The 18,801-nt window shown below is 57.0% G+C and overlaps 1 protein-coding gene across 6 annotated transcripts in view; it reads right to left on the bottom strand.

The window, feature by feature from the left end:
* Positions 1 to 18,762, bottom strand: part of macf1a (microtubule actin crosslinking factor 1a) — a 137,129-nt gene extending 118,367 nt beyond the window's left edge. For 3 of the 6 annotated variants that reach the window (XM_088602417.1, XM_088602423.1, XM_088602424.1), the window contains exon 1: positions 18,543 to 18,761. In XM_088602417.1, the coding sequence (XP_088458543.1) occupies positions 18,543 to 18,744 (202 nt within the window). In that variant the 5' untranslated portion in view covers positions 18,745 to 18,761. Of the gene's footprint in view, positions 1 to 14,571; positions 15,117 to 18,542 lie in introns of those variants that run through there. The other 3 variants (XM_088602416.1, XM_088602425.1, XM_088602419.1) reach the window with 3 other exon arrangements.
* Positions 18,763 to 18,801: the final 39 nt, after the last annotated feature.

The following is an 18,801-nucleotide window of genomic DNA, read 5'->3' as shown; positions in this document are numbered from 1 at the left end:
CCGCACTGCACTGCCCGGTACTCCACACTGCACTACCACACTGCACTGCCCGGTACTCCACACTGCACTACCGCACTGCACTGCCCAGTACTCCACACTGCACTGCCCAGTACTCCACACTGCACTACCGCACTGCACTGCCCGGTACTCCACACTGCACTACCACACTGCACTGCCCGGTACTCCACACTGCACTACCCGGTACTCCACACTGCACTACCCGGTACTCCACACTGCACTACCACACTGCACTGCCCAGTACTCCACACTGCACTGCCGCACTGCACTGCCCGGTACTCCACACTGCACTACCACACTGCACTGCCCAGTACTCCACACTGCACTGCCGCACTGCCCGGTACTCCACACTGCACTACCACACTGCACTGCCCAGTACTCCACACTGCACTGCCCGGTACTCCACACTGCACTACCACACTGCACTGCCCGGTACTCCACACTGCACTACCACACTGCACTGCCCGGTACTCCACACTGCACTACCACACTGCACTGCCCGGTACTCCACACTGCACTACCACACTGCACTGCCCGGTACTCCACACTGCACTACCACACTGCACTGCCCGGTACTCCACACTGTACTACCACACTGCACTGCCCGGTACTCCACACTGCACTACCACACTGCACTGCCCAGTACTCCACACTGCACTACCACACTGCCCAGTACTCCACACTGCACTACCACACTGCACTGCCCAGTACTCCACACTGCACTGCCCCCACAGCGTGCTATAAGCTACACTGCCCCACAAGCACTGTGCTGGTCTGGACTGCTGGAAACCGAGGAACGGCTGTCTGAGGAATCCGACAGCCGCCTCTGTCTGGACGGACACCTGTCTGAGCGGCAGCACAGCCACATGCCTCTGGGCCCCTGGGGTTCCAGGAACGAGGGCGGACGGCTATAAGAGGCCTCGAGGGGCAGGTGATGGATGCCAGGGCTGAGCTGGCATGCGGGAGGCAGGACCCAGCACACCAGCTGTCAGCGCGGCGTGGCCGGTTCGCTCAGGAGACGGCAGGGACACCAGCACCCCCATGTCTCAGCTGCTCTGCACACTGCGTCTGGTCAGGCCCCAGTCTCCTCCCTGACAGAGCTGCAGCGAGGCAGCACGGGTAACCCAGTTACCCAGGGGGGCAGCACAGGGATAGACAGACAGCCCTACTGTGCCGTCTCTCCACGGCAACGGCCTTTCAACATTATGTGACACACACACGTACATACACACACACCACCTGCGCAAACTGCACAACTGCCACTCCTTGATGACTCCTGCTTGGCACAGCTGGCCCAGAGGGCAGACAGAGTTCCAGGCTGCACCTGTCTCGCACACAGGCTGCCAGGGGTCCGAGAGGGGTCTGTGTGCAGGGGCGTCACATTCCTGAGCCTGCCGGTCTCGCGAGCTGCACTCCGCCGGCTCTGCGGCCAAACCTATAGAACACGCTTCCCCCTGCTCGGGCGGGACGGTGCACAGGGATCTGGGACTGCTGAGCCTCGAGGGAACTCCAGACAGAGCGCGCCCCCACACCACATGACCCCCAGAGCCCATCAAGGGCAAACAGCTGCACCTGGGCGGGGCACCAGCTGGCCCCTCACACCCCAGTCGCCCCCCCAACTCAGGGCTGAAGAGCCGGCAAACCCACACAGACACCCCAGGGGCTCCTCCAGCACAGCTCACTCCCAGGGTGTCTCTCACTACTCACCTAACGAGCGTGCGAGTCAGCAAGTGTGTGAAGGTGTGAGTCGGCGAGTGTGAAACTCAGTGTGTGTGTGTGTGTGTGTGTGTGTGTGTGTTAACTGGAGACGCTGCAGTAATACTCCACCTCCCCTGCCTGCTCCCCTGAGCAAACGGGTTCTCCACGGCAACCTGTCCCCGTCACACTTCTAGGAAGCTGTGGAATCTGGGGAATTCCCGACACCCATTCTGAACTTTCCGCCACAACCCGTCTTCCGTCCGCCTGCTGAAGCCCCGAGCGGAGGCGCCGGCGCTCCGGGCACCTGGCACAGCCCCGCGAGCAAGGCGCCGTCCCTGCAGCCCTGACGAGCACAGCGAGTGTGTAGGCAGCGCCCCCACCCTGCCTCCCGCGCTCATCGCACTGCCCCGGCCCGGCCCGCCAGCGCAGCGCCACAAGGCCGATATTCCCGCAAAACAACACTTTTCAACGCGAGTCCAGAAATAGCTCATCTGCAGCGGATTACACAAGAGACTCCTGGAGCGCCTGCTGGAAGAGCTCCTGCGCACTGCTGTTTCCACGAGCCGGGAGCAGCAGAGCAGCTCCAGTCCACACTGCCGGGGCAGCAGGGAGTCAGGCCCAGCTCCGTCTGCTAAAGAAGAGATTAACACTGGTCTACTGCACTGGGACTGTAGCCCCTATTGTAACAGACTGGCCTACTGCACTGGGACTGTAGCTCCTATTGTAACAGACTGGCCTACTGCACTGGGACTGTAGCTCCTATTGTAACAGACTGGTCTACTGCACTGGGACTGTAGCTCCTATTGTAACAGGACTGTTCAACTTCACTGAGACTGTAGCTCCTATTGTAACAGGACTGGTCTACTGTACTGGGACCGTAGCTCCTATTGTAACAGACTGGTCTACTGCACTGGGACTGTAGCTCCTATTGTCACAGACTGGTCTACTGTACTGGGACTGTAGCTCCTATTGTCACAGACTGGTCTACTGCACTGGGACTGTAGCTCCTATTGTAACAGACTGTTCTACTGCACTGGGACTGTAGCTCCTATTGTAACAGACTGGTCTACTGCACTGGGACTGTAGCCCCAATTGTAACAGACTGGTCTACTGCACTGGGACTATAGCTCCTATTGTAACAGACTGGTCTACTGCACTGGGACTATAGCTCCTATTGTAACAGACTGGTCTACGGCACTGGGACTGTAGCTCCTATTGTAACAGACTGTTCTACTGCACTGGGACTGTAGCTCCTATTGTAACAGGACTGTTCTACTGCACTTGGACTGTAGCTCCTATTGTAACAGGACTGTTACTGTAAAGACTGACCAGCAGACTCAGTGACAGAGTAGAGAATCGATGTGGGTGTGTGCAACAGACAGACAGGCCCAGCACACCCAGCCCCATCTGCTACGCCAGCACCACCACCGACGCTCTGCAAGTCTGAGCAGGATAGACCTCAAACAGGCCGACAGTTATTTCTTAATTATTTTCCTTTGCAGTGAAAAGTGTTACAGACCATGTTCCCTGAAAAACACACCCAACCGCTGCACAGAGCCAGGAGACTTAGACCCAGGAAACAGCAAAAAAGTTTTTGGTTTCAGCAGGAAAGCAGAAAGATCCCAGATCCCACAGACACACACTAATCTAGATCACAGCAGAACAGTAGGCTACTGCCCGATCTGGACCATCGCTTTTTAATATCTGTATCGCTGATGTACAATATAATAATTTTATATTAATAGGTCCGTTTCAACCCTTTGTATGAAGTCATTGGCAGGTTACAACAGCCTTATAAAGAAGCAAGACTCATCGCTGAAAACCCAGACCACTGCGGCCCCTCAGGGGCTACACGGGCCCTGGTGACGGTCCGGCCCGGAGCCTGGGGAGCCGCTCTGTACTGCTGAGCCTCAGGACACAGCCGGGGAGCAGGGAGCAGGACAGGCCTGGGTGTGAGCAGGAGAATATCTCGCACAGGTGCTGTCCACAGCTGGGGCGATCTGGACATCCTCCCACAGCGCTGGGAAACCGGACTGCACCGTACACACAGACACGGATCAGAACCTCTCCAGTCCAGCGCCCAGGCTCTCCAGTAATGAGAGAGAACAGAGGGGCAGCTCTTCGGCTCAGAGTGGCTCTCTATGCTGTCGCCTTCACCACACACTCCTGCCATCAGGTGGATCCGGGAGGAGCACCATGTCCAGACCGGGATGGTCCGACAGGGAGGAGAGGCAGCACCTTGCGACCAACACGCCAATTTTGCAACAGGGGAAAATGTCTGTTTAATTTTTCACCCTCCCAGCTCCACACACACGATCCTCACAGACCCCCTCCCTCACTGAGGGGGGGCCGAGGACAGAGTCAATAAAAGCCCTGAGAAACTCAAACACTCGTGGCGGGGAGGGGGCAGAGCTGCTGTCGGAAGATCACGCCCTCCCGCATCGGGCTCGGCTCGGAGCTTTCCCAACCCTCCCTGGAATGTGTCCACGGTGGCGCTGAAGCAAATTTCTCGTCTCCCTCCCTGGCAGAGCAATCGCTGGTGGACGGACTTGCTCGCCGGGTGATCCAAAGCAATTAAGTCACTTCAGCAACAGGCTGATGGACCAGATGTCCAGCTGTCCAGCTGGAGCGGACACGCCACCCTGTCCTCGGGTCTAGTCCGGCCGCAGCGATGACCCAGAGCCCGTCCAACCGTCCAGCCCCGGCAGGAAGCTGCTGTGTCTTTAAGGCCGAGAGCAGCTGCTGAACCATGACAGGCACTCCCTCCCTCCCTCCCTCCCTCTCTTGCCGCTATTTCAGGAATGTGCTTCCAGCAGCGCCTCTCTCGCCCTCCCTCCATTCCGCTGTGTCACCAGAGGAAGTGCCCCCCCGGGCCCGGGCCCCTGCAGGCCGGACAGAGCCGGGTCATCGCCCAGGCGGCACAGGTCAGCCGCCCGGCCCACGGAGCCAGCCGGAAAGCAAGCAGGTGTTTTCATCCTGCTGTGAACAACACTGAGCATGCAAGGGAGGAGGCCCCAATGGGAGCACAGCTGCTCCTGCTGGAGGCCTGATCTCTGCTGGGGGGCTTGAAAACTGCCCCTCCGTGAGCAGGGCCGCGGCGCCTTCTGCCCCGGTGTGACAGGAGGCCTGAGCAGACGGGCGGATTAGAGGAGAGAGAGGAGGCAGGTCAGGAAGGCGGGAGGAGGGGGGAGGAGGGGTGGACCGTCCTCCTTGATTCTGTTTACGTTTCCTTGAGAAGGAGCGGGCAGGGTGTGCCCTCTCTCGCGGTGCCGCCGCAGACAGCGCCGCCGGGTCTTCAGAGGGAACAGGAGGGAGGGAGGGAGGGAACAAGGGTGTGCGAAAGGAACAGGAAAGCACAGAGAGGCGCAGGCCAGCTGACGAGTTCTTCCTGCCCTGTCAGACACCGTTACTGCCGGTCAGTTCAACTGGACCGGACTGGACTATAATGTACAAAGCAGCTCATCATACCACGCTGGACTGTCGTACTTGAGAGTATTACACTGTTGCCGCCTGAACAGCACCGCTCTGCTCTGTACTGCTTGGCCCTGTATTACGCTGTAGCGCGCTGCAGTAAAAGTGGCCTACGCAGATGTACCTGCCCACTGAACCTGTGCCCGTCTATTTGCGAGCGATCAGTACGAATAGTTCGCTAGCCTGCTGTGGTTGCACGTGGGGCATCTGCATCTTCAAAGAGAAACTCTTCCTCTCTCATCTAGGGCCGTGTGCTGTTCTCCGTGTCTGAGAGGCTTGTGCTGTGGGGCAGATTCAAACAGCAGCCCTGGCCTGATCATCAGCCTGAGCCTGAGCCCAGGACAGACTGGCAAGCAGTACTGACCTGCTACCCCAGGAGAGAGACGGAGAAGGAGACATGGAGCACGAGGGGAAAGAGGGAACCGTGTGAGAGGGAGAGAAACAAAGACTGAGGGAAAGGAGCTGGCAGAGAGAGAGGGGGGAAGAGACCCCAGCCAGCCCTCCATCTGTCCCTGTGTTCACGGGACTAACGCTCTCTCTCTTCCAGACAGAGAGGCTTCTCAACAGCACCCAAACAAAGACAACTTGAACCGCAGAAGAAAAACCTCCTCGCACTAAAAAGGAAACATTTATAAAATATCTATAAAAGCATGGTACCCAAGGCAGTAATGACAATAATTACAGCAATGACTCACACAACCCTCCACAACACGCCAGACCAGGCTGCACTGACCAGACGCTCGCTGTTCCTCTCCGCTACACTTGTGCCTGGTGTTGTGTCATGGGGCATCGGCACAATTAAAAGGCTGCTCATTTTAATATGACAGGGTTCTGCAATAACTCTTAGATTAAACAAAACAAATGAGGTTTAAACTCATGTCTATCAGGCGCGTGTCAGCCAGGCCCCCCACAGCGCCAAAACAGATTAACTGTCAGCCTGATTTGAATGGCAAATCTCACCACTCAGCCCTGCAGGAGTCACAGAGAGAGAGACAGGCCTGCTGGCTGTACACACACACACACACACACACACACACACACACACAGAGAGTGAGAGACAGGCCTGCTGGCTGTACACACACACACAGAGAGTGAGAGACAGGCCTGCTGGCTGTACACACACACACACAGAGAGTGAGAGACAGGCCTGCTGGCTGTACACACACACACACAGAGAGTGAGAGACAGGCCTGCTGGCTGTACACACACACACAGAGAGTGAGAGACAGGCCTGCTGGCTGTACACACACACACAGAGAGTGAGAGACAGGCCTGCTGGCTGTACACACACACACACAGAGAGTGAGAGACAGGCCTGCTGGCTGTACACACACACACACACAGAGAGTGAGAGACAGGCCTGCTGGCTGTACACACACACACACAGAGAGTGAGAGACAGGCCTGCTGGCTGTACACACACACACACAGAGAGTGAGAGACAGGCCTGCTGGCTGTACACACACACACACAGAGAGTGAGAGACAGGCCTGCTGGCTGTACACACACACACACACAGAGAGTGAGAGACAGGCCTGCTGGCTGTACACACACACACAGAGAGTGAGAGACAGGCCTGCTGGCTGTACACACACACACAGAGAGTGAGAGACAGGCCTGCTGGCTGTACACACACACACACACACACACACACACACACACACACACACACACACACACACACACACACAGAGTGAGAGACAGGCCTGCTGGCTGTACACACACACACACAGAGTGAGAGACAGGCCTGCTGGCTGTACACACACACACACAGAGAGTGAGAGACAGGCCTGCTGGCTGTACACACACACACACAGAGAGTGAGAGACAGGCCTGCTGGCTGTACACACACACACAGAGAGAGAGACAGGCCTGCTGGCTGTACACACACACACAGAGAGTGAGAGACAGGCCTGCTGGCTGTACACACACACACACACACACACACACACACACACACAGAGAGAGAGACAGGCCTGCTGGCTGTACACACACACACACAGAGAGTGAGAGACAGGCCTGCTGGCTGTACACACACACACACAGAGAGAGTGAGAGACAGGCCTGCTGGCTGTACACACACACACACAGAGAGAGAGACAGGCCTGCTGGCTGTACACACACACAGAGAGTGAGAGACAGGCCTGCTGGCTGTACACACACACACACAGAGAGTGAGAGACAGGCCTGCTGGCTGTACACACACACACACAGAGAGTGAGAGACAGGCCTGCTGGCTGTACACACACACACACAGAGAGTGAGAGACAGGCCTGCTGGCTGTACACACACACAGAGAGTGAGAGACAGGCCTGCTGGCTGTACACACACACACACAGAGAGTGAGAGACAGGCCTGCTGGCTGTACACACACACACACAGAGAGTGAGAGACAGGCCTGCTGGCTGTACACACACACACACAGAGAGTGAGAGACAGGCCTGCTGGCTGTACACACACACACACAGAGAGTGAGAGACAGGCCTGCTGGCTGTACACACACACACACAGAGAGTGAGAGACAGGCCTGCTGGCTGTACACACACACACACACACACACACACACACACACACACACACACACACACACACACAGAGTGAGAGACAGGCCTGCTGGCTGTACACACAGAGACACAATGGATTGGAGATGGATTGGTGTTTTTCTGAGTGGGAGGGAGGAACAAAGTTTTGATTTTAAAACTCTGGGTCTCCAGTCTCCTTTCAAGTGTTCATCTCCAAGACTGACAAGATTAAGTTCCTCAAGTTACAACACTAGAGACACATACAGTAGCGTCTCACGTGCACGATGCCTATTTAACTCTCTATAGGGTCACACAGCAATCCAACATGTCCAGCATCAAGTGCATTGCAGGGCAATTTCAAAACAGCCTGACTCATCATTACCTATATTCAGAACTACTGCACACACAGAAAGACCGAGTCAGACGGAGACTGAGAGATGGATGGTTGTACATAACGTCAGGTCACAGAGCACTATAGATATGGCAGTTCAACCTGTCTGAACAGCTCATCTTTGAGCTCTTTTTACTGCAAGGCAATTCAGTCTGTAGCAATGTTTTTAAACCTCTGGACTCATCAGTAACCTAACGCACCCAGGCTGTCCCAACAAGCAGAGAACCGCCGGAGGGAAGGAGGGATTTATGACACATTCAAACAGCTGGAAATGGCCCCTCCGGCCCGGAATCTTCTTGTCTCTCCGGCATCCTGTCATCGGCAATTAGAACTGGGGGCCGGAGAACAGAGTGGTGTCAAACACTAAGACTCCCAGGAGAAGCAGCAGGGAGGGGAAAGACAGGAGTGACAGAGGAGGTGGAGGATTAGAGGGAGGAAAGGAGAGGGATCAGCAGCCTAGAGGGAGGAGAGAGAGAGAGGCAGGGGAAGAGACCTCACAGCCTCTGCTGCCCTCCATTAACATGCTGGCTGGGGGCTGCGAGAGCGAGGGGACACTGCGCGCCCATCTGAAATCGATGAGCTAAAAGCTCTGTGTTTTAAATACAGAGTCATGATTAATTCACCAGGCTATCTGCGCTCCTACACTCTCAGACATAAATACACGCCAGTGAGCATTGAACTCTGCACGTCCTGAAGCCTCCCAGCACCCAGCCAGCCTCTGGCCTCATGGCAAACACACTGCCGAGCTGCCTGACCGGGACAGAGCAAAGCAGCCCACTTCCTCTCCAAGACCAAGGCCCTGCTCTTCGGACACCACACTGTGCAACACAGAGTCAGAGAGTCGCAGCGCAGTGTGTCAGAGTCACAGAGTCGCAGTCGCAGCGCAGTGTGTCAGAGTCACAGAGTCACAGTCGCAGCGCAGTGTGTCAGAGTCACAGCGCAGTGTGTCAGAGTCACAGTCACAGCGCAGTGTGTCAGAGTCACATTCGCAGCGCAGTGTGTCAGAGTCTCAGAGTCACAGTCGCAGCGCAGTGTGTCAGAGTCACAGAGTCACAGTCGCAGCGCAGTGTGTCAGAGTCTCAGAGTCACAGCGCAGTGTGTCAGAGTCACAGTGTCACAGCGCAGTGTGTCAGAGTCACAGTGTCACAGCGCAGTGTGTCAGAGTCACAGTCGCAGCGCAGTGTGTCAGAGTCACAGTCGCAGCGCAGTGTGTCAGAGTCACAGTCGCAGCGCAGTGTGTCAGAGTCTCAGAGTCACAGTCGCAGCGCAGTGTGTCAGAGTCACAGAGTCACAGTCGCAGCGCAGTGTCAGAGTCACAGTCACAGCGCAGTGTCAGAGTCACAGAGTCACAGTCGCAGCGCAGTGTGTCAGAGTCACAGAGTCACAGTCGCAGCGCAGTGTCAGAGTCACAGTCACAGCGCAGTGTCAGAGTCACAGAGTCACAGTCGCAGCGCAGTGTGTCAGAGTCACAGAGTCACAGTCGCAGCACAGTGTGTCAGAGTCACAGCGCAGTGTCAGAGTCACAGTCACAGCGCAGTGTGTCAGCGTCTCAGAGTCACAGTCACAGCGCAGTGTGTCAGAGTCACAGTCACAGCGCAGTGTGTCAGAGTCACAGAGTCACAGTCACAGCGCAGTGTGTCAGTCACAGAGTCACAGTCGCAGCGCAGTGTGTCAGAGTCACAGTCACAGCGCAGTGTGTCAGAGTCACAGTCACAGCGCAGTGTGTCAGAGTCACAGTCACAGCGCAGTGTGTCAGAGTCACAGAGTCACAGTCACAGCGCAGTGTGTCAGAGTCACAGAGTCACAGTCGCAGCGCAGTGTGTCAGTCACAGAGTCACAGTCGCAGCGCAGTGTGTCAGAGTCACAGAGTCACAGTCGCAGCGCAGTGTGTCAGAGTCACAGAGTCACAGTCGCAGCGCAGTGTGTCAGAGTCACAGAGTCACAGTCGCAGCGTGTCAGAGTTACAGTCACAGCGCAGTGTGTCAGTCAGTCGCAGCGCAGTGTGTCAGAGTCGCAGTCACAGCGCAGTGTGTCAGAGTCGCAGTCACAGCGCAGTGTGTCAGAGTCTCAGAGTCACAGTCGCAGCGCAGTGTGTCAGAGTCACAGAGTCACAGTCGCAGCGCAGTGTGTCAGAGTCACAGTCACAGCGCAATGTCAGAGTCACAGTCACAGCGCAGTGTCAGAGTCACAGTCACAGCGCAGTGTGTCAGGGTCTCAGAGTCACAGTCACAGCGCAGTGTGTCAGGGTCTCAGAGTCACAGTCGCAGCACAGTGTGTCAGAGTCACAGTCACAGCGCAGTGTGTCAGAGTCACAGTCACAGCGCAGTGTGTCAGTCAGTCGCAGCGCAGTGTGTCAGTCAGTCGCAGCGCAGTGTGTCAGAGTCGCAGTCACAGCGCAGTGTGTCAGAGTCACAGTCGCAGCGCAGTGTGTCAGAGTCACAGTCGCAGCGCAGTGTGTCAGAGTCACAGTCGCAGCGCAGTGTGTCAGAGTCACAGTCGCAGCGCAGTGTGCCAGAGTCACAGAGTCACAGTCGCAGCGCAGTGTGTCAGTCACAGAGTCACAGTCGCAGCGCAGTGTGCCAGAGTCACAGTCACAGCGCAGTGTGTCAGAGTCACAGTCACAGCGCAGTGTGTCAGAGTCACAGTCGCAGCGCAGTGTGCCAGAGTCACAGAGTCACAGTCACAGCGCAGTGTGTCAGTCACAGAGTCACAGTCGCAGCGCAGTGTGCCAGAGTCACAGTCGCAGCGCAGTGTGCCAGAGTCACAGTCGCAGCGCAGTGTGTCAGTCACAGAGTCACAGTCGCAGCGCAGTGTGTCAGAGTCACAGAGTCACAGTCACAGCGCAGTGTGTCAGTCACAGAGTCACAGTCGCAGCGCAGTGTGTCAGAGTCACAGAGTCACAGTCGCAGCGCAGTGTGTCAGAGTCACAGTCACAGCGCAGTGTGTCAGAGTCGCAGAGTCACAGTCGCAGCGCAGTGTGTCAGAGTCACAGTCACAGCGCAGTGTGTCAGTCACAGAGTCACAGTCACAGCGCAGTGTCAGAGTCACAGAGTCACAGTCGCAGCGCAGTGTGTCAGAGTCACAGAGTCACAGTCGCAGCGCAGTGTGTCAGAGTCACAGAGTCACAGTCACAGCGCAGTGTGTCAGAGTCACAGAGTCACAGTCGCAGCGCAGTGTGCCAGAGTCACAGAGTCACAGTCGCAGCGCAGTGTGTCAGTCACAGAGTCACAGTCGCAGCGCAGTGTGCCAGAGTCACAGTCACAGCGCAGTGTGTCAGTCACAGAGTCACAGTCGCAGCGCAGTGTGTCAGAGTCACAGAGTCACAGTCACAGCGCAGTGTGTCAGTCACAGAGTCACAGTCGCAGCGCAGTGTGTCAGAGTCGCAGTCACAGCGCAGTGTGTCAGAGTTGCAGAGTCACAGTCGCAGCGCAGTGTGTCAGAGTCACAGTCACAGCGCAGTGTGTCAGTCACAGAGTCACAGTCACAGCGCAGTGTCAGAGTCACAGAGTCACAGTCGCAGCGCAGTGTGTCAGAGTCACAGAGTCACAGTCGCAGCGCAGTGTGTCAGTCACAGAGTCACAGTCGCAGCGCAGTGTGTCAGAGTTACAGTCACAGCGCAGTGTGTCAGTCAGTCGCAGCGCAGTGTGTCAGAGTCAGATTTGCAGCGCAGTGTGTCAGTCACAGCGCAGTGTGTCAGTCAGTCGCAGCGCAGTGTGTCAGAGTTACAGAGTCACAGTCACAGCGCAGTGTGTCAGAGTCACAGTCACAGCGCAGTGTGTCAGAGTCACAGTCACAGCGCAGCGTGCCAGAGTCAGATTTGCAGCGCAGTGTGTCAGTCACAGAGTCACAGCGCAGCTTGCCAGAGTCAGATTTGCAGCGCAGTGTGTCAGTCACAGAGTCACAGCGCAGTGTGCCAGAGTCAGATTTGCAGCGTAGTGTGTCAGTCACAGAGTCACAGCGCAGTGTGCCAGAGTCACAGTGCAGTGTGTCACAGAGTCACAGTTACAGAGTCACAGTGCTGTGTGTCACAGAGTCACAGTTACAGAGTCACAGTGCTGTGTGTCACAGAGTCACAGTTACAGAGTCACAGTGCTGTGTGTCAGAGTCACAGTTACAGAGTCACAGTGCTGTGTGTCAGAGTCACAGTTACAGAGTCACAGTGCAGTGTGTCACAGAGTCACAGTTACAGAGTCACAGTGCTGTGTCACAGAGTCACAGTTACAGAGTCACAGTGCTGTGTCACAGAGTCACAGTTACAGAGTCACAGTGCTGTGTGTCACAGAGTCACAGTTACAGAGTCACAGTGCTGTGTGTCACAGAGTCACAGTTACAGAGTCACAGTGCTGTGTGTCACAGAGTCACAGTTACAGAGTCACAGTGCTGTGTGTCAGAGTCACAGTTACAGAGTCACAGTGCTGTGTGTCAGAGTCACAGTTACAGAGTCACAGTGCTGTGTGTCAGAGTCACAGTTACAGAGTCACAGTGCTGTGTGTCACAGAGTCACAGTTACAGAGTCACAGTGCTGTGTGTCACAGAGTCACAGTTACAGAGTCACAGTGCTGTGTGTCACAGAGTCACAGTTACAGAGTCACAGTGCTGTGTGTCACAGAGTCACAGTTACAGAGTCACAGTGCTGTGTGTCACAGAGTCACAGTTACAGAGTCACAGTGCTGTGTGTCAGAGGCACAGTTACAGAGTCACAGTGCTGTGTGTCAGAGGCACAGTTACAGAGGCACAGTGCTGTGGGTCAGAGTCACAGTGTCAGAGTCACATAGCTGTGGGTCAGAGTCACAGTGTCAGAGTCACATAGCTGTGTGTCAGAGTCACAGTGTCAGAGTCACAGTGCTGTGTGTCAGAGGCACAGTTACAGAGTCACAGTGCTGTGTGTCACAGAGTCACAGTGTCAGAGTCACAGTGCTGTGTGTCAGAGGCACAGTTACAGAGTCACAGTGCTGTGTGTCAGAGGCACAGTTACAGAGTCACAGTGCTGTGTGTCAGAGGCACAGTTACAGAGTCACAGCGCAGTGTGTCAGAGTCACAGTGTCAGAGTCACAGCGCAGTGTGTCAGAGTCACAGTGTCAGAGTCAGAGTCACAGTGCTGTGTGTCAGAGTCACAGTTACAGAGTCACAGCACACTGTGTCAGAGTCACTATGCTACAGTATGGTGCCTGCGCATGCACACAGTTACAGGACATGCAGGGCAGCTCTCTCTGTGCTGCCCTGTGCCACAGTTTCCTCTGAGCAGCACTGTCTGCGTTTGGGGGGGCTGCACACACCCCAAAACTCTGTGACACCAGCCAGCAGCACCAGGTGGGACCACAGGTTCAGCCAAACAGGATCCAACAGGAAAATCCTGTTTTGAAGGAAGAGCACTAGTGTGACACTTTTATGGAAAAGCTACCAACAATGAAGGGAGGGACCCCAGCATGGCCCCCTCCCCCCGAGAGAACAGGCCGGGTGACGTACCCCACTGTACTCCCCCCCTCATCCCCTGCCTCTCTACAGCTTCCTGTGACCTTCGACCTCTGCAGCTCCACTCTGCCCCCCCGACCCGCGGATATCCTGCCATTGTTGCGGCCGTGCCAGACCGGCCCGCCTGGGCCCTACGTCACGCCGCCTCAGGGACGAACAAGCCCAGAGCCCCCGCGGCCAGCGGTACCGGCACCGGCCCACAGCCCTGAGCCGGCCAGGGCTCCCCGGCGCGGACCGGATCGGTCACTCAGAGTGCCCCGAGCCAAGAGACACTGGGCCAGGCGAACTCCTTCTCTTAGGGCGGTGTGCTGCTGTGTGGCTGGAAGGTTGCCGGTTCAAATCCTGCAGCCGGCAGAGGAATCCTACTCCGTTGGGCCCCTGAGCAAGGCCCTTAACCCCAGCTGCTCCAGGGGCGCCGTATAAATGACTGACCCTGCGCTCTGACCCCCAGCTTCTCTCCCTGTCTGTGTGTCTCATGATGAGCAAGCTGGGGTATGAGAAAAGACAGATTCCTCATACAAGAAATTGTACATGGCCAATAAAGTGATCTGATCGTCTCTCTTATCTTAAAAGCACGAGACCGTGTCACCTGACACACCTGAGACACACCTCAAACCAGACACACCGCACACCTGCGACACCTCGAACCTGAGATATCTCAAACCTGACGAACACTCCCAGCACCGGCGCTCTCTCTGCGGGCCCCCCACCACCGGTCCCCGCAGCGCAGCCGGGCCCGAGCCGGTACCAGACCGGGCTGCCTCCTGCCGCCAGCACACAGCCCGCAGCCCAGCCGCCCCTCGCTGTCGGGGTCGCGTTTCAGCTCCTCCATCAATAATTCAGCTTCCGTGTCATCCACACCGGCCGGGACCGGACACGGACACGCGAGACCGGGGCCCCGGACCGGGCCGGACTCGCACGCACAAGCCCCGAGCGGGACCTCAGACCGCGGGCCGGATCCGAACCCGGACCCAGGTGCGCCCCCTGCTCGGCGGCTTACCTTTGTATCGCTCCAGCACGTCCTCGTACGCCTGGGCGAACTCCTTCTCCTGGGCAGGGCTGACGGACTGCAGCCCGGGGACGAAGCCGGCCATGACGCGCCTGTCGCGAACAGCGAACCGGCAGCAGCTCCGCCTCAGCCCCGCAGCATCCCGGCGCCGCCCGGCTCGAACCCCTGCCGCCCCGGTACCGCTGCGCTCCGCCCCGCCGGGGTCCCGTCCGGGAGAGCCGGACCCCCGGTATCCGCCGCGAGTGCGCGAGCCTGCGGTCTTCCCGGCGCCGGCGCCGCGCGGATCCCTTTGTCGGAGCTCGCGGAAAGGCGCTTCCCTGCTCCCGGTCCGGGCAGTGCAAAATCCCAGCAATGGCCGCCTCCGGTACGGCGTCTCCTCTGCTCTCGCCCTCTCTCTCCCGCTCGCTACGGCAGCTCGGGTTTCTCTATTCTTCCTGCTGCTCTGTCATGCATTCCCCTCGCCAGACACACCGCCTCTCCTGCTCCTGCTCCAGCGCAGCGCCAGGTCACTGCCTGCCTGCCGGGCAAACAGCACGCGTCCGGGAAGCGCTGCGGCCTGCCGCCACCTGCTGGGGGTCTCCCCTCACTGCAGCCCGGCCTATTTCTGTGTGCTGGGCCGCTCCCGCACGGCTAGCCCGCAGCTCCGAGGATGGTGCTCCTGGCGGGACCCCGGGCGCTCCGCCCGCCCGCAGGCAGCCTGAGGCAAGCGCGCCATCTAGCAGGCATGAGGAGGCAGCGCAACAAGCCAGACAAGCCCAGGCTCTGGCGCCCTCCCTCCTGTCAATTCAATTCAATTCAATGTGCTTTATTAGCATGACCGATGGGTACAATCACCTGTCTCATGTGCGGACTGATTGAGTACACAAGCGAGCCCCTCTAACTGTACAGAGCAGTTCGAGCCCCATCTCACAGCCCTTCAAGACTCCACATCTGTCCTAAATCAGAGCCAGAACACAAATAATAATCATAATAGTAATTGCTTACACTTATATAGCGCTTTTCTGGACACTTCACTCAAAGCTCTTTACAGGTAATAGGGATCCCCTCCAGCACCCCCAGTGTGCAGCCCCACCTGGATGATGCGACAGCAGCCATAGTGCGCCAGAACGCTCCCCACACACCAGCTCTCAGTGGGGAGGAGAGCAGAGTAATGAAGCCAGTTCAGAGATGGGGATTATTAGGAGGCCATGATTGGTAAGGGCCAGGGGGTAATTTGGCCAGGACTCCGGGGTTACACCCCTACTCATCTCAAGAGACGCCCTGGGATTTTTAATGACCACAGAGAGTCAGGACCTCGGTTTTACGTCTCATCCGAAGGACGGCGCCTGTTTACAGTATAGTGTCCCGTCACTATACTGGGGCATTAGGACCCACACAGACCGCAGGGTGAGCACCACCTACTGCCCCACTAACACCTCTTCCAGCAACAAGCTTAGTTGTTCCCAGGAGGTCTCCCATCCAGGTACTGACCAGGCTCACACCTGTTGAGCTTCAGTGGGCTGCCAGTTGTGAGTTGCAGGGTGATATGGCTGCTGGCACAGCCACTAGATTAAGACTCACATTTAACTGCTGCAGGAAAGTCTAGAGCCCTGTGACTGGGCTGTGTCAGTGTCCTTGACTCCACAGGGACTAGAAGAGTCTAGAGCCCTGTGACTGGGCTGTGTCAGTGTGCTGGACTCCACAGGGACTAGAAGAGTCTAGAGCCCTGTGACTGGGCTGTGTCAGTGTACTGGACTCCACAGGGACTAGAAGAGTCTAGAGCCCTGTGACTGGGCTGTGTCAGTGTGCTGGACTCCACAGGGACTAGAAGAGTCTAGAGCCCTGTGACTGGGCTGTGTCAGTATCCTGGACTCCACAGGGACTAGAAGAGTCTAGAGCCCTGTGACTGGGCTGTGTCAGTGTGCTGGACTCCACAGGGACTAGAAGAGTCTAGAGCCTGTGACTGGGCTGTGTCAGTGTACTGGACTCCTCATGCACTGCAAGAAATACTCAGGGATTAGACAAACACTCCTCCCCAACACTACAAATCGAATCTGAGAATTCCAAAATTCTGGCAGAATGAGAATAGCTATCAATCCAACTAGGAGAAGATCTTGCAGAGAAGAGCCCCTCAGCCAGTTGGTCCTGAAGCTCACTGACATCAACCAGCTTCCGGAGAGCACTGCTACAACAGGTCAGATCAGAGTCATCCAATCGAAGCACAAGACAACGAAACCCCCACCACTGGAACACTCACACAAACACAATATGAACTGGAATGCTACAGGACCCTTACCAGACAATGCACACTAGTTGAGTATCTGACCAGGGTTAGAAACAGCAAACAGAAACAGACCCTGACAAAGTACAGGCTCAGTGACCACAGTCTGGCCAGAGAGACTGGACACAGGCAGACCTGGCTGCCCAGAGAGGACAGGCTCAATGACCACAGCCTGGCCATAGAGACTGGACGCAGGCAGACCTGGCTGCCCAGAGAGGACAAGCTCAATGACCACAGCCTGGACACAGACACTGGACACAGGCAGACCTGGCTGCCCAGAGAGGACAGGCTGTATCCTCAGTATCTCAATAAGAAGAAGGAGGAGAAGAAGAGTTTGTAACCTTTTGTTCTTATTGCCTTGGAAAGCCTGCGAGCTGGGAGAGGCAGGGAGGGTGTGAGAGAGGAGGTGTGCAGTTAAGGCCATACAGCCACAGCTGGAACCGTATTATCACGCTACAGTAATATCAACAAGTGCACTGAATTTTGCTCCTTTTACTACAGGATGACATAAATTCTGGAAACATTAATTTGACCCAGTTTCTTATTAACTCACTTGACTAGAAAAAAAAGAAGCTTTTTATCCACGAGCACACGAGCATTCTGGCTGGCAGGAAGGCATTGTTCCCGGAGCGGGGCGTGAGCGCCCTCTAGTGCCCACTCCCTGCTCACACGGGCGCTGCTGTCGGACACTCCCAGACTCCAGCTCTCCCCAGCAGGCCCAGCACAGGGGGCCCTGCTCCAGCTCCTAACACGTGGGCCGCAGTCCAGGCACACAGAGCTGCAACATTTCCTTTCACGCAGGAGACTTGGGGAACGGCCACCTGACCTCATCGTGCAGAACGACGACAAGAGCCATCTCGTCCCCTCCCCCGTCCCCCTGTCCCTGGCTCTCCCAACAGGCTCCCCCTCTGTCCTTTCCAATATGTCATCCCTCCATCTCTCCAACCCCCCTCCCCTTCCAATCTCTCTGCTTGTCTTCCCCTCTTTCTCTCTGGCCCATCTCCTTCCTGCTCCTTCATCGCCATGGCAACAGGAATACCCCGATGTCTAGGTCCCCATGGCAACAAGGGGGTTTCGAGAGGAGGGCTGCCCTTCTGGCCGCCCGAACAGAAATCGACCAGAAACAGAGGCAGGGAACAGGACGCTTAAACTACACACAAACAGCCCCCAGCCCAGCAGGGGAACACGCAGCACCACGCATACGACTGGGACTAACAAACACACAGCAGTGCACTGTAGTGTGCATGTGTCCGTGTGTGTGTATCAGTGTGTGTGTATCAGTGTGTGTCATGGTGTGTGTGTGTGTCTGTGCATGTGTGTCAGTGTGTGTCAGGGTGTGTGTGTCTGTGAGTGTGTGTCAGGGTGTGTGTGTGTCTGTGTGTGTGTATCAGTGTGTGTGTCAGGGTGTGTGTGTGTCTGTGTGTATCAGTGTGTGTCAGGGTGTGTGTGTGTGGGAAACTGCCAGCACGGTCTACAGCACCTCTGCAGCCCCTGCTGTCTGCTGTCACCCCTCACCCTGACCTCCAGCTGTCTCCCACACACCCATCAGCACAGCGCCCCCTGTCAGACACTGAGGCATGGCCCGGGGACAAGAGCGCCACCTACTGGTGCACTAAGGCCACTGCAAGCACGTTCCCCAGCACTCGTGCACTCAGACCGGCCTGGCGTCTCCCCTCTGCCCCTGCCCCAGGGCAGCTCTTACCTGCCACGCGCACCACGGCCCTCTCCGCGGGGTCCAGCACGGAGTCCTGGCTCTTGCGCTTGTGTCGCTGGTGCCTCGGCAGGTTCCAGGGCAGCGTGTCGCCGGGGGGGCCGGGGGGGCCGGGGGGGCAGGGCGACAGCGAGCCGGACCGCTCGCTCAGGCACGAGCGCTCACTCAGGCTCTCCTCGTCCGAGGACGACATCGCTCAGCGGCCGGGGGGCTGGGGGGCGGGAGAGAGACGGGCGGTCAGACAGGAAAC

The sequence above is a fragment of the Lepisosteus platostomus genome, chromosome 13, assembly GCF_059453375.1.
Source record: "Lepisosteus platostomus isolate fLepPlt1 chromosome 13, fLepPlt1.hap1, whole genome shotgun sequence".
NCBI lineage: Eukaryota > Metazoa > Chordata > Actinopteri > Semionotiformes > Lepisosteidae > Lepisosteus > Lepisosteus platostomus.
This window is presented reverse-complemented; position numbering and strand designations above follow the sequence as displayed.